Genomic DNA, 21314 nt, shown 5'->3' with positions numbered 1-21314 from the left:
ATGTATAAACACGCACATATACATGCACATGCGCACATAGACGGTTAATGCGGTTATCACTTGGGTGAAGGAATACCTGATGGTTTTACCTTCTATTTATTCTTTCCCGCAAATTTCCACACTGGACATTTTTTTCCCAAAGATCATAAAAACAGTATTTTTAGATCGTGGTTTTCCAGACTGCACTTGCCTGGGAGAGCCCCTGGACACCCCAAGGAGCAAGGTGCGCGGGTGAGACCGCAGGCGCCCACACCTTCTTCTCCAGGATGGGAAGCGCCGGAGGATCAGGGCCCGCGGGGTCCTCCCGGAGCAACTCGGCGCCCGCCTGCCCCCTCGGCCCAGGCCTGCTTTGCGTCTAACCAATCCCCGGGGGTCACAAGAGTTGCCATAGGGAGCCCGGTTCGCCGTCAACAGCTGGCACCGTCGCTGGCTACCGGCAATCACGGGGCGGTCGCGACGGGGTGGGCGTGTCTCGGGGTCCCCGCGGACGGCTCGCGGGGGCGAGGACCCTGGGCTGCCCGAAGCGCCGTGCCATCCAGGGGTCATCACGCCGGCCCCAAGCCCCACTCGAGCGCTTCCCTGCGGGGAGCACGCCTCTCCCCACCCCCGCGGCCGGCGCACCCCCAGCTCACCTGCAGGGACACGGTGGCGCGACACCCGGACGCTGCGCCACCCCAGGCGCTGGGTTCCCCGACGCCGCGCCCCTTCGCTCCTTAAAGGGCAGCGCGCCTCCGCCCGCCGGTTCCCATTGGCCCTGCTCCCGGGCCCGGCCGTCTCCCATTGGTCGCTGCCCTTGGAGGGCGGGGCTGGGCGGTGAGCGGCACCCGCCCTGCCCGCGGCGCCTGAAAGCTAAGGGACAGGAATTTAAACGAGTTCTACTCCGCCTCTGGCTCGCTGCCCTATTCTTTCTCAATAGGTTGTTTGCAGGAAATCCAGAGAGGTCTGTCTCCCCAGGGCACGGACCTCACTTGGGATTTCTTTTGATATGTATCTCTGTCCTCTGCATGATTCCTAAAAACCTGGAAGGCAGGCAGGTGTTTCTTCAGACCTCTCTGGTTTCCCCACCGGTCTCTACGCACAGCCCATCAGGAATGGAAAAGGCTGGTAGTTTGTCTCTTTTCTCCTCATTAGGCCACTTAGATTCTGAACACGCGCTGCAACCACCCTGAACTGATTTTCAATTAGGGTAAAAGCACAGGACTCTTCAAGTTGACCCCATTCTCCAGGGGAACAAACCCAATGTCACTCCAAGTCTGCAGACACAGAATGGGGTTTTGATTCACATTTGATTAAATTTTCAAAGAACTGTAACTGCATTTTCTGGTCTTCCGAGGAGTTCATTTCGGACTCTGTATTTACATAGAAGCCTTAGTGGGGCAAAGTGACTGGAAGAAACGGCAAACTTAGTTTGAAGAAAGTTACTGATTTGAAATGTCTAAAAATGCAACAACGTATAGCAATTCGAGGCCCCGAAACATTGTAGCTTGTTTTTGCATAAAATTACATTTAAAAATTATTTGCTACTTTTTCATGTAAATCCCTTGGTTTTTTATTTTCTCCTCGAAAATATTTTCATGGTGAAATCAATGCGTTTCCAAATAAAGAACAAAAAGCAAATTTTAGAAAAATGTACTGGGGGAAATTCCCTGGCAGTCCAGTGGTTAGGACTCTGCGCTTTCACTGCTGAGGGCCCCGTTCGATCGCTGGTCAGGGAACTAAGATCCCACAAGCCTTGTGGCGTGGCCAAAAAAAAAGAAAAGAAGAGAAAGAAAAATGTACTGGGCAGGATTTTTTTTTTCTTCCTAATTTCCCGACTATGAGAAACACAAAGGCGCAAAGGAAACAGCAGCTTAAGAACAGCAAGCGCCCTGTCTGCTGGGGAGAGCGCTGTTTATCAGCGTGTCAGCAGGGAAATACTGCAGTGAGGTCCAATATCTGTGTGCATCTGCAGCCGAGATAATTTGGCATTATAGTCACTATAAGAAATCAGGAGAAGAGGAGAGAGAAGATATACTGTGCTCCATTTTATTCTCTAAGTCTAGAATGTTCTTTTAAGACCTCTTTTCAAAACATGTTCTTCTCTTGAGTTGCCATCCTCCGACTGGATGCCAGAGCCATTGATGGCCTGTCTCAAGGAGCAAAAAGAAAGAGACAATGGAAACACTGGTGTCCTCTAGTCAGAGATAATAATATACTAGGTACAGTGAAAACTCAGCTTTGTGGAACCCTTAGGGAGTCAGTCAAGTTGGACAAATTCTTTTTTTTACTAGGTAATTAAATATTGATTATAAACCAGTATGCATACATACATAAGTAAAATTTTAAAAATAAGGCACACATTTATGAACATACCACCAGTTTAAGAAATAGAACATTCCCTTTACCCTTGTGACTCTCTTTCCAATGCATCCTATCCGCCTTATTCATTCATTCATTCATTCAAATAGTTACTGAGTGCCAACATGAGCCAGGCACCATTCTAGGTTTTTGAGAAACATCTGTAAGCAAAACAAACAAGGATCCCTATCCTTGTGTCACATTCTGGTAGGGGATGACAGATAATAAACACATATAATAAGCAAATTATATAGTCTATTAAAAGATGTTAGGTGATAGGTGCTATTTTTAAAAAGAGCAGAGCAAAGGGATGGAGAATCTTGTGTATGTGGAGTGAGGAGATGACTTGCAACTGTAAATACGGTGATCAGGGTATGCCTCTTGGGAAGATGACATTTGAGTAAAAATTGAAGGAGGTGAGGGAGCTGACCTGGAAGATCCCTGGGGAAGTGTTTCCCTTGAAAAAGCAGCATCCGGTACAAAGGCCCTAAGGAATGAGCTTCCTGGCCGATGTGAGGAACAGCAAGGAGCCGGCGTGGCCAGAGCAGAGGAGAAAGAGAGGAGGTCAGAGCGAAAGAGATGGAGACCAGATCATATGAGACCTTGCACAAAGGCATTTGGCTTCAAGCGGGAGGGAAACAGAACCACTGAATGGTTTTGAGTGAGGACTTACATGATCTGACTTACTGTTTTAAAGGATCACTCCTGTTGCTATGACTACAAAGAACAAGGTTGGAAGCAAGATTCTTACTGTAATAATAATCCAGGAGAGAACTTATGGGGGTCTCCAACTCAGGTAGTAGCAGCAGAGGTAGTGGCAGCAGAGGTCAGATTCTGGATGTATTTTGAAGGTAGAGTCAACAGGAGTCCCTGAGAGATTCTACGTGTGATGTGAGAAAGAGAGGCATCAGGATAACTCCAAGATGCTTGCCCTGCCCTGAGTAACTGGAAGGACCATAGGTGGAGTAGGCTTGGTGGGATGGCAAAGGTCAGAAGTGGAGTTTTGGACATGCTGCATTTGAAATATCAGACATCCAAGTGGAGACGCCAAACAGGCAGGTAGATATTCAAGTCTCGACTGGGCTGGGTATATAAATCTGGGACTCATGGTCATAGAGATGGTGTTTAGAACCTGGAGACAGGATGGCCCTAGAAACGAAATGGGCATAGAGGAGAAAAGGAGAGAGAACTGAGGAGTGAGCCATGGGAAATCCCAACACCAAATGTTTGAGGAGAAGAGGAAGAAGGAGCAAAGGAGGCAGAGAAGTGATCGCTCAGGTAAGAGAAAAACCAAGAGAATGCGATGTCGAGAAAGCTTAAGGAGTGAGAAAGTGTGTTAGGTTAGATGAGGACTGAGAACTAACAACGGGATTTAGGTCATTGTCAAGATCACTGATGACCTAAAGGGACGTTTTGATGCAGTCATCGGGGGAGGGGGGCAAGCCTGATTAGAGTGGGTTTAGGAGCAAACACGAGGGGCAACACAGAATAGTTAGAATCGTTTTTTGGGCTCTGCATTTGTTTATCCCTTCACCTACATCACACTGTCTTTTTTTGGGGGGTGGGGAGTGCATTGGGTCTTTGTTGCTGCGCGTGGGCTTTCTGGAGTTGCAGCGAGTGGGGACTACTCTTCGTTGCGGTGCGTGGGCTTCTCATTGCGGTGGCTTCTCTTGTTGCGGAGCACGGGCTCTAGGCGCGGGCTTCAGTAGTTGTGGTGCATGTGGGATCTTCCCAGACCAGGGACCGAACCTGTGTCCCATGCATTGGCAGGCGGATTCTTTTTTTTTTTTTTTTAACATCTTTATTGGAGTATAATTGCTTTACAATGGTGTGTTAGTTTCTGCTTTATAACAAAGTGAATCAGCTATACATATACGTATATCCCCATATCTCCTCCCTCTTGGGTCTCCCTCCCACCCTCCCTATCCCACCCCTCTAGGTGGTCACAAAGCACCAAGCTGATCTCCCTGTGCTATGCGGCTGCTTCCCACTAGCTATCTATTTTACATTTGGTAGCGTATATATGTCCATGCCACTCTCTCACTTCATCCCAGCTTACCCTTCCCCCTCCCTGTGTCCTCAAGTCCATTCTCTACGTCTGCGTCTTTATCCTGTCCTGCCCCTAGGTTCTTCAGAACCATATATATATATACATTTTAGATTCCATATATATGTGTTAGCATACGGTATTTGTTTTTCTCTTTCTGACTTACTTCACTCTGTATGACAGACTCTAGGTCCATCGACCTCACTACAAGTAACTCAATTTCGTTTCTCTTTATGGCTGAGTAATATTCCATTGTATATATGTGCCACATCTTCTTTATCCATTCATCTGTCGATGGACACTTAGGTTGCTTTCATGTCCTGGCAATTGTAGATAGAGCTGCAATGAACAATGTGGTACATGATTCTTTTTGAATTATGGTTTTCTCAGGGTATATGCCCAGTAGTAGGACTGCTGGGTCATATGGTAGTTCTATTTTTAGTTTTTTTGAGGAACCTCCATACTGTTCTCCATAGTGGCTGTGTCAATTTACATTCCCATCAACAGTGCAAGAGTGTTCCCTTTTCTCCACACCCTCCCCAGCATTTATTCTTTGTAGATTTTTTGATGACGGCCATTCTGACTGGTGTGAGGTGATACCTCATTGTAGTTTTGATTTGCATTTCGCTAATGATTAATGATGTTGAGCATTCTTTCATGTGTTTGTTGGCAATCTGTATATCTTCTTTGGAGAAATGTCTATTTAGGTCTTCTGCCCATTTTTGGATTGGGTTGTTTGTTTTTTTGATATTGAGCTGCATGAGCTGCTTGTGAATTTTGGAGATTAATCCTTTGTCAGTTGCTTCATTTGCAAATATTTTCTCCCATTCTGACGGTTGTCTTTTTGTCTTGTTTATGGTTTCCTTTGCTGTGCAAAATCTTTTGAGTTTCATTAGGTGCCATTTGTTTATTTTTGTTTTTATTTCCATTTCTCTAGGAGGTGGGTCAAAAAGGAGGTTGCTGTGATTTATGTCATAAAGTGTTCTGGTAGGCAGATTCTTAACCACTGCGCCACCAGGGAAGCCCCCATCACACTGTCTTAATCATTAAAGCCTCTCAATTTCGTTCTTCTTCAGGAAGGATTGTCTTTGGCACTTTGCTCTTCTATAGAAATTTTAACATCCATGAGTCAAGTTCCATAGAAGAAAGTTCTTGAATTTTTCTTGGCATTGCACTGAAACTCTAGCACATAAAACAAGTTGGCAAAGCATGGTCCCATTTTTGTATTCTGGAATGAATCATGTAGAATGGAAAAAATTACAAAGGAGAGGTCACCGAGCAGTCAGTGACATTTGAGCTGACTTTTTTCTTGCTGTCTCCCTCACTTCCAATCCCTGGGGTAAAAGCCCACTTTCGAAACACAAGGAAACTTGGCCGCTTATCCCATAGCTTCTCCACCCTGCAGCCAGAGTTAGTGTCCTGTCATCCAAAGGACATCCTGCACCCCTGCTGCCTGCATGTTTCAGGGACCTCCCAGCTCTCTTATGATAAACCCCAAACTCTTCTTGGCATACAGGTGGCTCTAATGCTCGTCAGGCCCTCGGTAAAGCTCACCTATGAGATTTTCCTGGGAAGAACCCCTTCAGGGCTCTGATACGGTACCAGACTGCCATCTCGCCACACTGGCTCCCTTCCCCCACAAGCACGGAAGAAGAGAGGGCGAAGGACGAACAGCAGAGACAGGCGGCCCCGATGCAAACGGGGCTCCTGGAGGCGCGTCTCCCTGGAGGCTCCCGGCCACCTTTTGAAGGTGAAGCTGCAGTGAGTTCTGGAGGGAGTGCTTTCCAAGCCCGCGGAGGTGCAGCTGTCCACTGAAATGGGACTCCGCTGAGCGATGGCCGTGACCGGTTGGACCCCTGCGCAAGGTCCTCTTGGCCGGGCTGCCCTGCATCCAGAGCAGCGCAGATTTCCTGTTCAGCCCTCCCTGGCCGCTGTTTCCTTCCAGCACCTGGTCGATCTTCTGCACCTTCTCACTGGGTTCCACGAAGTTCATGATCTTCAAGTGTAGCGAGCGCGACCTGGCCTCCCCACGTTTTTTCTTCTTCCCTGCCTCTACTCCCGCTCCTCGAGGTGTGAGTGTCTGCCATCCGCCTCTGCTTTCAGGTTCCTTCTGACAAACCTGAAACACGGATGTTTCAGGATGAACTTGAACTTGAACCTGGTGAAGAAGCCCCCTGCTGGTTCTTCGGAGGAAAGGCTGGGGTGGCTTATCCTTCGGAGGTTGCCCAGTGGATGGAGTTTCCTTTGGACACAGCCTGGGGCAAATTGGTTCTTTCTGTGTCTCTGCCACTACTTCTGATGTGTGGGCGGAAGAAGTGGCCAAAGGGACGCACTTGGGAGTCTGTGCTGGGCTGGGGACACATCCCACCTTCCCTCTGTGGGGCACAGCCCTGAGGCCTTGGTGAGCTGCACCGCTTGGATCCCCATGCAGGCGTGGCTTTGTCAGGGAGACTGGGGTGTGGAGGGGTGCAGAGGCCGTGGAGCCCTTGACCTTGGCACAGTTAGGCCATCTTTGCCCTTCCGTGTGGAGGCCTGGCCAAGGCCGGCCCACTCCCGAAGCAGGGAGTTCCTGCGTTGACTTGTGCTAGTGGAGAGGACACTGTTCCTGAAGGTGAGGTGCTCTCTTCCCCTCCTTGGCTTTGCTGCTGCCCTTCCACCCTGACACCTGGTCCTCCTCGGGTGGCTTATGTTCTGCGTTGCTCCTCTGAGTATTCTTAGGATGGGAATTAGTGGCGGGGGCAGCTAGCTAGCTGACACGCCACTGCTGTGTGTTGGCAGAAACTTCAGGTGGGTCCTTGGTGTGCTGCTGTTGGTTAGATCCACTGAAGCCTGGGGTTTCAGGGCAATGACGTGGCCCTCCTGCTCAGCTCTCTTGTACCTCAGAAGCAAATAGATGGCCATCACTTGGTTGTGCTTCTGGCCATCAACGAGCCTTGGATCTCTTCCATGTTGTCACACATGGACACCATCAACTCAGTTGGCCAGGGTTCCTGGTAGTCAGAGAGTGGCCCCACAGAAGGCTTCAGTTCATCTTCATGACCTGTATTCATCCATGGATCTTTCTGGATGGGCTCTAACGTGCCTTTCTTGCTGGAATTGAGAAGGAGAAATTTCCTGAGCAGTTTTTCACATTTCCTGGACGTGTGAAGGGGCATGTGGTGTACACCACTGACTACCCACTCCTGCTGCTCCTCGAAGGCAGGGGTCCATCAAAAGGCGGGGGTCTGCTGACCGGTATACACAGGATGACCCTCAGATTCCACACATCTACTGTGGGCCCATCTTAATTGGACCTGGAATTGCTCCAGGGCGGCATCACGAGGGACTGCCAACGAACGTATCCAGCTTGTTGCCAAAGGTGAATTCGTTGCTGAAGCCAGTCTCCAAACTTGATTTTCATATCAGCATCCAAAAGCAGGTGTTCTGCCTTTAACTCTATGAATAACGCACTTCTGGTGACAGTACTCCACTGATGGACTTTGCCAGGACCTCCTTTTCTTGTGGACTTCCATGAACCACTAGGTACTCAAACACATCTCTTCCACTGAGTACTTCCTGACAAGGCACAGTGGATCACTACAAATAATTGTTTTGGGATGGCTCAAGTCCTTCATGATTCTTACTTCAAGGGACCGTCTCTGGAGTTTGGAGGAGTTTGGCTAAGCCTTGTCAATGATCTTCATGACTACCTCTTTCCCAAGTCAGATGTACTGGGCCAACTTCAGCTTGGTCAAGTTGCCCTTGGCAATGGTCTTGACTGCCAGTGGTTGTCAATATGGTGTCCTCCTCAGCAGCGATGGCTGAGATGACTGCAGCATGTTGGACTTATTGCTGACTGGGAGTCGAGGTGTCCCAAGGTCAACTTAAAATTGGGGAAAGCTGGTCAGAAACTTGACCCAAATCACCTCAAAAGAAAATCACTTCCAGACTCCCCCTGATGAACTGATCTTTATAATGGAACCAAAACATAATGCCAGACGTACAAATAAACAAAACCAAATACTGACAAACCTAAGTAAAAGGAAAGAGAGAAAACATAATTTTAGAAAGAAGTGAAAAAAGAAAAAAAAAAAGATGAAAATGTGAAAAAAAGCTTAAAAAAAAAAGAAGGAAAAAAGAAGAAAAAAATGGGGGAAAAAAAAGTAAAAATTAGTAACAGACAAAAACCCCACGATATCAATGAGAAAAGTTGGTCAGAGTTCTTCCAGTCACTGAAAACCAGCATCTTGAGCTAGAAGAACTGAAAAGTAGCCCAGCCAGGGAGCTAAATAAAGGTTCAAAATTTCATAACAATGTCTTCTTGTGAGGCCATACCAAGAAATGGGCCCATCCAAGCTGGGGATCATCACAGTGGTTTTCTCACTTTGTGAACTCTAAAACACTTTATTCTTTTAAATAAATTATTGAGGCCCCCCCCCCAAGAGCTTTTTGATTAATGGGTTATAGCTATAAACATTTACCTTATTAGAAATTGAAACCTGGGGACTTCCCTGATGGCGCAGGGGTTAAGACTACATGCTCCCAATGCAGGGGGCCTGGATTCGACCTCTGGTCAGGGAACTAGGTCCCACATGCATGCTGCAACTAAGAGTTCGCATGCCACAACTAAGGAGCCAGCGAGCTGCAACTAAGGAGCCTGCCTGCCACAACTAAGACCCAGCACAACCAAATAAATAAATAAATTTAAAAAAAAAGAAATTAAAACCTGTAGCATGCTTCAGCAGCTTTTTCATTTCCAGTTTGAAAAGCTATAATAATGTTTGGCTTTGAAGAGCTCATACTAGCTACACTGAAATAAAAGTTATATATGAAGCAAACTTCATTTTTCAAAGATTTTCTTTTGAACATAGATTAAAATTTTCTACTGATTTTATTTTTTTTCCTGCTTTGTTACATTTTCTATGATGAGTTTAACCTTATTATTTTACTAGTCACTAATCAGAAATATCAGCTTTTTCCATAAATATAAGTGGTTTTAAATGATACATTAACTACTATGATATGCTTCTCCATTTCTGCTATGTGGTTTTGTGTGATTGGCTGAATTTGTTCATGGTCTGATTGGCCTAAACACCTGTCAGTGATGAATATTCACAAGTAAGGAAGTGAAAAGACTCACACTGGTGTTGTATATTTGAAATGAGTCTATTAGCACTACCAAATCCATTATGAACTGGTCCATGGGGAGAAAATCAAAACAGGATTCTTAGTAACTTCTGACTAAAAGATGAGGTCAAGTCACTCCTAAGCTAGTAAAGTTAGAAAGTCAGTGATGTCCTAACACTGAATTAGTGATTACGGTACAGGTGATTATGTCACAACTTTAGATGAATAAATAATTTTATACAAAAACATTTTAATAAATATAATTTCCTCAAACAACAAACAACCAGTACAACTTCCCAAAACAAACAACTAAGTAGGCATAGCCTAGACATGGAAGGTTACATTTAACATCATTTTAAAGTTAGGATTCTTGAAGAGAACTCCTTGCAAAAAACTAACCAGGGGCTCCCCTCGTGGCGCAGGGGTTGAGAATCCACCTGTCAATGCAGGGGACACGGGTTCGAGCCCTGGTCCGGGAAGATCCCACATGCCGCGGAGCAACTAAGCCTGTGCGCCACAACTACTGAGCCTGTGCTCTAGAGCCCGCGAGCCACAACTACTGAGCCTGCATGCCACAACTACTGAAACCCGCATGCCTAGAGCCCGTGCTCCACAACAAGAGAAGCCACCGCAATGAGAAGCCCATGCACCGCAACAAAGAGTAGCCCCTGCTTGCCGCAACTAGAGAAAGCCCGTGCGCAGCAATGAAGACCTAACTCAGCCAAAAATAAATAAATAAAATGAATAAATTTATTAAAAAAAAAAACAACTAACCAGGATGATTTCACTGTAACAAGTTTCAGAAAAAGACAATATCTGACAGGAGGCACTTTTACTTTCATTTGGTTTAATTTTTATATTTTTAGAGTTTTCAAAGTAAAAAGGTTCATAAATATCTTCCAGCTTTTACCCAGACTAACAATATATAATGGCTAGCTCAGAGCTTTGTCTTCTCAAGGTACCACTGCCAACAACCTTCTATTTGTTTAATGTTCCTCGTTAAACTTGTGTCATTTCTAGCCTTGGTTTCAATGATAATACGTAGACAGGGCTGAATTAAAGTACACATGGCTCATAATTTTGTTTCCACCCTGCTCGTTTGGTTATCATATTGCATGCGTTTTACATATGCATGTCCGATTAATATATTCTGGAACTGAACTCCATTAAACAAAATGTCTCCCTACTGGGGATATCATTGGTTCCCCACCTAGCAGCCTTCCCCCTTCGTTTTTGTCAACAGTCCTGCTTCCGTTTAGTTATGGAGTCATGATATGCTCAGGGTCCATCTCCAGGAGAAGGCTCATAATTGGTCTCAGCCAGTCTTTTTTGACTCATTCACCTCCGCCAGTGACTGGTGTAGGTGTGAGCGTGTGACCAATGCTGTCCAATGAGCCACAGAGGAAGTCTGTCTGGGTTTCTTAGGAAGACTTTTCTTTCTGATAAAAAGAAAGAAATGCATGGGGGAAAACTTACTGCCCCCCACCGCATGGTTGTGTAGGATGTGATGATTGGAGCTGTTACCACTAAACCGTGAGCTTGAGAGGACAAGCCTGAGGGCCAGTGCCAAAATTCAGAGGATGGCAAAGGGCAAGTACAGAAAGCCCTTGGGATTTTGCTGAGATGTTGTATAGCCAAATGAGCCAGTCACGGAAACGATCCAGACTTGAACGACAGATAGTAACCATTGAATAACAACTTTCAGTAGGATGCTTTGTTACCTGCAGACTGAAAAGGTCATTCATTTTGCAGCTCATCACTAAAGTTCTTCTAGTCACTGATTTTAAAATAACTGATTACTGTTTGTATAACAACTGTTATGTATGATATAGTAACAATCACACTGTGATGGTTAATTTTATGTGTCAACTTGACTGGCCCGATTAAACATTATTTCATTATTTCTTTGTGTGTCTCTGGGGGTGTTTCTGGATGAGATTAGCAGTTGAATCAGTGGACTCAGTAAAGTAGATGCCCCTCCCCAATGCAGGTGGGCATCATCCAATCCACTGAGGGCCTGAATAGAACAAAAGTCAGAGGAAGGAGGAATTTCCCCCCTTGTTTCTTGCTTCCCTGATTGAGCTGGGACCTCCCATCTCAACTTCTCCTGCCCTTGGACTGGGATTCACACCATCGGCTCCCCTGATTGTCAGGCCATTGGGTTTAAACTGGAACGACATCACCAGCTTTCCTGGGTCCCCAGCTGGCAGACAGCAGATTGTGGCATGTCTCAGGCTCCATGATTCACATCTGTTATCTCCTACTGGTTCTACTTCTCTGGAGAACTCTAATACACACACACAGAGCAAAGGTTAGGATGCCACAGAGGGAAAGAAGAATCTGGTGCTCAATTCTCTTACATTCTTCTATTGACAAACTTCCTTGTTGGTAACTTTCTTTCATCAAAAAATTGTGGCTAATGACATAACTTATCACCAAGCCTCTTAAATCATTCTCACATCACGGCAAGCGTATAAATCTAACCACAGTCCAATTCTAGAAGGAATATAAAAAGAGCGTTTTATATTCAAAGACCAAGTTGAGGTTCTACACGGTAAAATAACGGTAACAGCTATTATTGAAAAGTAAACTGATTAGAATAGGATACCAAATATATGAGTTAAAGTGATAACTTGAAGACTATGTTTGGGAAATATGGGGAAAAAATGTTATATGGAAAGAAAATGAGAACACAAAATTTAATCTATATCATTTAACAATGTAAGTGCACACTTAAATGTGAAACAAATTATAAGGGAACACTGAAAGGAAATGTGTTTTGAAGTAATTGGGTCGTGGGCCAATTTTTTTTCTTTTTACTTTTTTGTTGCAATGTTTGTGTGATACAAATGGGAGAGAAATTACCTTTGAAATGTAGTCATTCATTTTAGCAAAATTTTTGTGGAAATTATATTGATTAGTCTTAAAATAGAACAGAAGCACTAAAATCATAGAGGCTTAATTTTTATTACCCTAAGTCTTAATTCAGGTTGTCACTAGATTCATCAATTCCATTTACTAAGCAGTTTGTATGTGCCAGGCACTGTACTAAGCATTTTGAGTAGATTATTTCTTCTAATCCTCACAACAGGTACTATTTTTATCACTTCACAGACAGGGTTAATTAGTTTGCTTTAGGGTCACGTGACTAGTTAGTGATGAACTTAAGATCTCGACCTTAGCTGGTCTTGCTCCAGAGCCATGGATGTAGTGGCTGCGAATTTTCATAGAGCAAATATAAGCAGAGAAGATGCTCCGGTTACAAATCTGAAACCTTAGGGGTACAAAAACTTAGCCATATTTTTTTCACATTACTCTAGCATTTCAATCAGACACGTGTTTCTATTTGTCTTACAGCGTAAAAGCTAGATCTGAGAAGACTTTATTTTTATTTTACTATTTTTTTAGATTTTAAAATATTTATCAGATTACTTTGAAAACATAAGATTCACAAATGTTTCATTCTTTTAAAATTATAATTACCTTCCACTTTGATTGAATAATTTCTTATCTTTTTATCCAAAAATTTCTACTGAGAGCTTTAAAAACTTATATTTGGTGGCATTACTTAAAATGTGATTTATTTTCATTTACTTTCAGTATTTATCTTTGAAATGATACTTTATCATTTCTTAAATCAACGTGGGTTCATTGAATGTTTGAGAGCCACTCTGTAGGACTAAGTCATTAGCCTATAATTTTACAGTAGATGAAGTACTATGTTTTCATTACTTTGAAAAAAAAATAATAATGACTTTGCAGTTGACTCTTACATTTAACATTTTAATCTCAGCTTTGCCACCATTAAGTATAACTGTTTGCACTGACCACATAAGAAGCCAAAAAATTACTGGGTCACAGGTTAATCTAATTCAATTTAAATCTAACAAAGATAACCATAATTAGCAATTTACCACAACAAAAGCCAGAGTTATTACTTTCAAAACTGTATCGATTTGGGAGTAACTAGCCTTAAAAGTTAAAACATTATTCTGGGGGTGCTGAAGCTCTTTCAAGAGTTTAATAGTTTCAAGGGTTGAGTGATTTATGAAGTCTAATCTATTACCTAACACAGGCAACACTGTGGTTGGACCTACTATCTGAATCTTTATAAATAGGCCTTTTTTTCACTTGATCTGCCTTAGGGTCTAGGGTCACAGCCTTTATCAGTGGTAGTATAAAGGCTAGTCCCCACCAAAAATTTTAAGTATTTTTAAAAATAAATTTATTTTATTTATTTTTATTTTTTGGCTGTGTTGGGTCTTCGTTGCTGCACGTGGGCTTTCTCTAATTGCGGTGAGCGGGGACTACTCTTCCTTGCGGTGCGCGGGCTTCTCATTGCGGTAGCTTCTCTTGCTGCAGAGTACGGGCCCTAGGCACGCGGGCTTCAGTAGTTGCAGCATGTGGGCTCAGTAGTTGTGGCTTGCGGGCTCTAGAGTGCAGGCTCAGTAGTTGTGGCACACGGGCTTAGTTGCTCCGTGGCACGTGGGATATTCCCAGACCAGGGCTTGAACCCATATCCCCTGCATTGGCAGGCAGATTCTTAACCACTGTGGCACAAAGGAAGCCTCAAAATTTTAAGTATTATATTACAAAATCACAAGACACGAGCTTCTTGCCTTCCAATGCCCAAAACGCCCATCTTGTTTCTAATGAATAAGGCGACAGACATGATAGAAACAGGACAGAGATGAATCAGGACAGTCAGTGACATTTCAAGAACAGAGGAATTCTGTTGGGCAGCGAGGTCGGGCTGCCCAAAACTGTTTGTGATCTGAGACTAGTTTAGCACTGCATGTTTGCAGCTCATCATGACGATTTCTTACTATTCATTTTATGAAACAAAAGCCTGTTGTTACACTCAAACTCGTAAATTCGTTCTTAATTTTTCTAATGGTGATTTTTTAAAAAATTGCACTTTACCCCGTCTAACCTGCAATACTCTGACCACACGCATAGCTTTCCGTTTTGTTTACGGCCAGTTGGGTGGTATGTAGGTGATGAAAACTGAAAACACAGAAACTAGACCAAAGAATGGGAAACAAAACGAGCAGTGAAGAAGAGATTGAGAAAAGGAGGAAGATATTTAGAAGAGGAATAAAAGTGCTAAGTTAGACTGGAAAGGGAAAGGAAAGGGGGTGGGGAGGGAGGAAGCTCACTGGGTCAGAAGCAACCTAAGGTTTCGGTCTTGGTTCTCGACAAGGGTAAATCAACAGATGCAGACCGCTGACCTTGAAAGTGTTCTTCAGCTGGCTTACAATTGCCCATGACTTCCCAGCGACTCCATTCGTAACCATTGAAAGTCTCCATTGGCTGAAGTCGTCACAGCAGACATCTGGTGGAGTTTTCTGAACCGCTGTCGCAGAACTCAAGATAGCCTTTATTCTCCTCTTTCCGGGGCTCAAGATCTCCTACATTGGTGCCTGCAAACACGTGGTTTCCTCAATCCACCTCCCCATCCCCCATTTATCTTGATTTCCACGGTGCCGGGGATTCGGCAGAGGCTCGGTGATGGGGGAACTGGGTCAGAATTTTGATTCCCTTAGGCAAGCCAAAAACAGAAAAGTGAGGGGCTCAGACTGCCAGGCACTGAAAGGTAGAAACTGGGTTAGAAGAGAGCGGCGTCAGGTGAGACCGCCAGGCGCCGGAGTCTAACCGCGGTACACTGCTCCCCAGGCTGCGCAACAGAGAGCAAGGCGGCCGGTTACCGGGCAACCTGAAGTATCGCGAGACACACAATGCGCCTGCGCACTGTCGCTGGAGGGCCTTATCCGGAGCCTCCGACCCGCTCCTAAACTCAGGGTTTTTAGAGAAACCTTCCGTCACTCTGTCGCGACGTCCTGGGCCGACTTTCCCGTTTGGAAGTGGCCCGATGCAGAAGAATGAAACGTGTTCCCTGAGCCGTTCCTCCTCCCCTTCCCCCGCCCCACCGCATCGGAAGGCGGGGCCCGGGAAGGGGTGGGCTCTGCGCACGCTCAGTGTGGCCCACGTGGAACCGGCGCAGGGACGACCGTGAGTGGGGTTCTGCGCTGGGGTCTGAGATCCGGAGGGGCCGCTGGTGGGGATCGAGCCTGGGACTCAGCCGGGTGCGCGCAAGGTCTCCCAGGCTCCCCGTCCCTGGGGCCGCCCCCGCCCGTACCGGCGTGTTTTCCTGCGTCCCGGCCTTGGCTCACGCTCCGCTCTCTGCCTGGAATTGAGCGTCTGTTGGGTACGAGAAATAGGTAAAGCCCCACCCTGGCCCTTCTGTACTCCGCGGTCTAGAAGTGGAGGCGGACCAGAAAATGACTCCAGTCGCGTGTGTTAAGTAGGTAGGCACTCGATAGAGAGGCGGCAGACCATAGGAAGAGAGTAACTCGGGGGTCGGCTACCAGATCCAGAAACCCGGAGTCTTCCCTGAGTCCTTCTTCTGCTTTACCCCGAGTTCATCAGTCGGGCGGATTGCACCTCTTAACTGTTCCAAGTAGCATGCATGCATTTCCGCCCATCCCCTCTGCGGCGACTCTAGCTAAGGCCACCGTCATTTCTTACCAGGACTACTCTGGAGCCTCTTTGCTGCTTCCAGTCGTGGCAAAGGACTCCTCCTGGCCCGAGTCCCCAAAGATCTTTCTATGACGCCTTTCCAGCCACGCCACTCCTCTGCTTTGAACGTTGCAACCGCTTCCCACTGTACGGTTTGCAAGTGTATTCACCATCTGGTCCTTCCTCGTCTTTCCCAGTATCTCTCCGCTCTCTCTGGCATCTCTGCCCCGGCGACACTGACATCATTTCCTTTAATGCAGTTCCCTGGGATGCTCTTCCGAATAGGTACTCCCTTTGGTGGGTATTCTTCACGTGTGGGTTAAAAGGTCACTTCCTCCGGGAGGCCCTTCCTGACCCCTTCAACTGAGTCAGGCCTCTGCTCAGGATCCTGTAGGTCCCTGACCTTAATGTGCATCACATGTTGTATTTTACTTGCGGGTAAGTCTCCCACATAGATCCTAAGCCCAATGAGTTCAGTGGCTGTTTTTGCTTTAATTCATAATCTTTCTGGCTTGGTGCATTGTGGATAATCCACAAATACTTGTTCAAGTAAGAAAGGTGGTGGTAGGGCTGAGGGTGGGAGTAGTTCCCCAGGCAGAGGGAATGTGCGTAAAGCCGTGGAGGGAAGGAACTAGTGACCTCATTAAACGTATGTGGTTCTGTGGTGGGGTGTAAGGAGGAAGGCTGATGGTGACAGGGGGGCCCTCGGATGTCACTCCAGTGAGTGTGCACTTGATCTCATGGGCAGCAGAGGCCTGCAAAGGCACCTCAGCAAGGCCTTCCCAATTTTCTCCTCCAAAGCTGTTACTTGTTCCACTTTGGTTTTGGATTATATCCCATGAGACTCTACTTACCTGAACCACTTGGCTCTTGTCTCCCTCGCCTAGATTCTGAAGACAGGAGGAGCTAATGCCCAGAGCAGCACGTAACTGTAAGTACCTACCCCCTGTCTGAATGCTGAGGCACATGAACTGTAGTGTGTGGTCTGGCAGAGCTCCGATAGATGCTCATATTTGCTCCTTGGTCGTTTATTTCCCTTTTCCTGACCATCTTCAACCTGGTGCCAGTCTCTGCCAGTCACTTCCTTGGACTTGGACGAGCTGCCTCCTGCTTCGCACGGGGATGACGGGGATGGGGAGGGCTGCACCGGAGGAAGCAGCTCAGGGGGCAGACGCCGAGTCTCTAGCAGTGGGCAACGCTGACATGAACGAGGTCTGAGCTCACACCCCAGGGAGCTGAGTTTTGGTTTTCCGTGAGAAGGTGACGTAGGAGGAACATCTGAGGCCGGCAGAGGTCAGGAGACCCTGTCTCAGGCCTGTCCACTGCGGAAAGGCCCCCCGTCCTACACCAATGGTGCCCAATCCCGGTTCTGTATCACATTAAGCTGGGCAGCCTTTGGACAAGTACAGGTGCCCTGCTGTATTCCCCAGGATTCCGATTCAGCAGACCTGGGGTACGGACCAACCATCTCTATCTTTTTTAAAGTCACAGATTATCTTTTCGGTGCAGCCAGGATTGAAAGAGCATAAAATTTGGATTTGGGAAACCAGTTGTGACTCTGGCACGGTACTTAACCTGAGTCTGTTTCCTCCTCCACACACAGGGCCATCACACAGGAATCGGGTGGGAACCAGATAATTCTTGGAGAAAGTGCCTTACGACGCACTCCACGGGACACCTGCTCCTCAGCATGGGCAGCCGGGCTCTTAGGAGGGTGTTTAATTGGAGGAGATTTCGTTTTTCATCCTGCCGGGGGCGCTTGGGGGAGCGGGGAGCAGGTGTCCGTGGGATGAATGACCTGAAGTGAGAAAATCTGGTTACCTGAAAACAGGAACAGTTCCAAAACCAGACTTCTCCAGAGCTGCCTTGTTTAACTTCCTCCAATTCTGCAACTTGGGTCCCTGTGGTTCCCGGCTGAGCCCAGGAAGGAAACTGAGGGAAGAAAGAGGGATATGCAGTTGCCTCTGGGCAGGACAAACAGGACATGTCCTCAGAACAGTGGTGTATAACATTTCCCCAGCAAGGATCCCTGTTACTGTTTTGCCTTAATGGATTAATATTTTTAAATTTCATTACGATATTTCCCTAGATTTTATCACATTGTCAGCCAGAGGAACGGCCAGCTTGGACTTATCAGGGGAAGGGGGAATCTGTGTATCTGTGTTTTAGGAAAGACAGACAAGAAACTTAGGGTCCACGGAGGGAAGGAGACTTACAAAAGGGCACAGAATGAAAATATCATTTGGATTTTTAGTCATGTGCATACATTATGGTCCCAGTTCTTAAAAAAAAATCACAGCTGGTTAATTATGAACGGCAGAGGCTTCCAGGGCCCTTAGAGACTGTGTGCTGAGGCAGGCAGACTCGGGGACTTACAGAGGTGGTGGTGGGAACTTGTTCACGGCTGAAACCCGGTGCCCATGACTCAAGAGTTGGAGGTGCTCAGTGAATGTTTGCTGAATGAATGGATGGAAGCCTAAGTAGAGGGCAATACAGAAAATGGTAACAAATCTATCAGACTAATACCAGAGGTCCTGAAGAGGATAAATAATTATGAACAAGTAGCAACATGGAACATTTTAAATAAAGGAAATAAATAGAAATTCAGTATGATCGCAGTAATGCAAAACATTCATAAATTGCACGTATATGAATGAAGACCAAGTCACAGGAAAAAATGGGGAAAACTTAGAAGTTAGATGTATGGTCACATATATATATATATATGTACGTGTATATATGTCCTATATAAGTAGGCTTGCTTTAGCCTTTCCAAAATCAGAAGGAGCACAGCCAAGAAATCCTTAAGGCATGCCTGTCTAGTTAACACGTGTTTTCCTTTGTCGTTTTGCTCCTCTGCAAAGGGTCTTCAGAATGGCCGCAGCCCCCCAGGCACCAGGGAGGGGCTCTGTGCGGAAGACGAGACCTTTACCTGTGAAGACGTCATTGAACAACCCGTACACCATCCGCTGGGGTGCCCTGGACGGGGAGGATATGCACTTCATACTACAGACCCTGGAGGACAGGATTAAATCTCTGGGGCTTCAGAAGACTGAGGACAGGAAGAGAAAGAAAAAGCAGCCCGCTTTGAAAACACAAAGCGGAGACACGTGCAGCCTGGATGTGGACACCGGTGAGGATCTGAAGGAGGAAAAGCCAGAAGGTGGGCCCCAGGCATCAGGGTGGACCCCTGCCGACGTCAGAAAGCAGCTTGCCATCGGCATCAATGAGGTCACCAGAGCCTTGGAGAGGAACGAGCTGCTCTTGGTCCTGGCGTGCAAGTCGGCCAAGCCAGCCATCGTCACCGCGCACCTGGTGCCGCTGAGCGCCAGCAGAGGTGTCCCTGCCTGCCAGGTGCCCCGGCTCAGCGAGAGGCTCGCACCCGCCATGGGCTTGACGTGCGTCCTGGCCTTGGGGTTCAAAAGAAACACCGCTGCCTTTGCAGAGGAAGTGAGGGCCATCATCCCCAGAGTCCCCCGTCTGGACGTGCCGTGGCTCCGAGGCACACTTGAAGACCCCAGGGAGAACCCGGAGATGGAATCTTTGGAAAGCCAAGACAAAGAGATTTTGGACACTTCCTTCGAAGACCTCTCTAAACCCAAGAGAAAGCTTGCTGAGGGTCAGCAGGCTGCAGTGTTACAACCCCTGAAAATAAAGAAACTGATTCCAAACCCCAATAAGATAAGGAAACCACCCAAAAGTAAAAAAACGGCTTCAAAGTAATCTTGTATAAACCTGTCACTTCATACAGTTGTAAAACGACACCTTGTAGAGAAGCCTTGAAATGAATAAAATGACTTTTACATATATTCTTGGGACGCTGTTTAGTATCATTCCTTTCAAATGTGTAAGAGTCTCTGTAGCATACAGATACGCTGAAGCTTAGGGACACTAAGTGCACAGAATATTCAGCAGTATGAGTATCAAAAGTTTATTAAAACTAATGTCCATGCTTGTATAAATTCACTATTTAAAAGGCTGGCACAATGCTTGTGAGCAGGAACATCTATCCTGCAACGCTGGACATCTTTCTATCCAAACTTGGCAAACAGGCCACACAAACACGGTTCTAGTTGGCGGGGGAGATGAAACTGGATGGCAGGTGCACCAGCAGTTGTAAAGGAAAGATAGTAAATGCCAAGCAATACATTGTCCTCAGAAAAAATACATTATTATTTTTTACTGTCAGTTTGCCTTTCTTTGTAGGCAGGCCTAAGCGTGGGCTTGGGAGAAAGGCTAAACATTTATCAAAATTGCCAGATAAGGTATTCTGACTAGTTAGAATTCACCCCTTTACACGGTTAACTTACTTCCTTGGGACTTTAGCATGTATCCAAAGTATGATGGTAATTAGGTGAAATAAAGCAGTAAGAGAATAAAAAAATAAGCGGAGGAGCTTGGGTGCTCAGAGGTGGGTCTGCCATGACAGGGGTCACTCGTGTTAGTGTATGGAGCAGAGTCAATGCTCTATGTTAAAGTATCTGCTCTTTACAGCATGTGTTTGGTAAAGGTGCTTTCTGCAATTCACGGGGAAGGTACTGGCTTGCCAAAGTTTATTTTCAGCCTAAATTCTGGTTGATCTGTGGATTATGCCACTTCCTTTTAAATTTACTGAATGCCATCTTGACCAAAAAAAGGCGGGGTGTGTGGGCAAGGATACGTCATGGACCAGAGCATTTCCATTACTGACAAAGGACACGGGGTGGTGTGGGCTTTTTGAATCTGTAAGACACTGTATATTGCATTGAAATTTAGTTCTAACGGCTACTTTATAAACACAAGCAGCTGTACTGATTTTCTACTTTAAAATGCTCATTGGTAACATGCGTAAGTTATAAAGAGGCATTATAAGGCGGCAAATGTGCTAATAATTTATAAATTACTGTACTTAAAAATTACTGAGTAAAAGAACATGAACTCTCTTAACTGCAATTCTGTAAGTGGAGAGAGGAACAATGCCACAGTTTTGTCATGAGGTGAGCCCGTGACACAACTTCTGAGGGACAATCCTGCAATTATTCGAAAACCTGCTTCATGTAAGACTGCCATAAAAACGAGCGGAACGTAAATCCCAACTGGAGCCTCGACTCTGGATTATGTTAAAAATCTTGTTTGCTTAATTCTGGCGTTTCAGTGAATTGGTTCACTTTTGCTTCTGCAGGCATCCTCCTCACGTTAGGAAAAAAAAAGGTAACGCAGTTGGGTTTGAATCATCCTATAGAAGTCTTCCCTTGCGTCTTCGAGAAGGAACACAGTGCTGTCCTAAATTAAGGACGACTTCGGAGCCCACGCATGCCCCCTAGTG

At 46.0% G+C, this 21314-nt stretch overlaps 2 protein-coding genes across 7 annotated transcripts in view; one reads left to right on the top strand and one right to left on the bottom strand.

The window, feature by feature from the left end:
* Positions 1-15169, bottom strand: part of DCLRE1C (DNA cross-link repair 1C) — a 129983-nt gene extending 114814 nt beyond the window's left edge. Inside the window, exon 1 of one of the 2 annotated variants that reach the window (XM_007196432.2) lies at positions 14722-15169. The gene's annotated coding sequence lies outside the window, so the exon portion shown is untranslated. Of the gene's footprint in view, positions 1-632; positions 674-14721 lie in introns of those variants that run through there. The other variant, XM_007196431.2, reaches the window with a different exon arrangement.
* A 99-nt stretch (positions 15170-15268) lies between these two features.
* RPP38 (ribonuclease P/MRP subunit p38) lies at positions 15269-19818 on the top strand. Of its 5 annotated transcripts, none has more exons than XM_007196429.2 (3): positions 15269-15502; positions 16897-16940; positions 18874-19818. In XM_007196429.2, the coding sequence occupies exon 3, from the start codon at positions 18884-18886 to the stop codon at positions 19730-19732; it is 849 nt and encodes a 282-aa protein (XP_007196491.1). In that variant the 5' UTR covers positions 15269-15502; positions 16897-16940; positions 18874-18883; the 3' UTR covers positions 19733-19818. The 5 variants fall into 5 exon arrangements, with proteins under 5 accessions (XP_007196491.1, XP_007196490.1, XP_057399752.1 ...); XM_007196428.2 differs by having other exon boundaries at positions 15458-15698; XM_057543769.1 differs by having other exon boundaries at positions 15458-15798.
* The last annotated feature ends 1496 nt before the right edge of the window (positions 19819-21314 follow it).

The sequence above is a fragment of the Balaenoptera acutorostrata genome, chromosome 3 (assembly GCF_949987535.1).
Source record: "Balaenoptera acutorostrata chromosome 3, mBalAcu1.1, whole genome shotgun sequence".
In the NCBI taxonomy this organism is placed as follows: domain Eukaryota; kingdom Metazoa; phylum Chordata; class Mammalia; order Artiodactyla; family Balaenopteridae; genus Balaenoptera; species Balaenoptera acutorostrata.
This window is presented reverse-complemented; position numbering and strand designations above follow the sequence as displayed.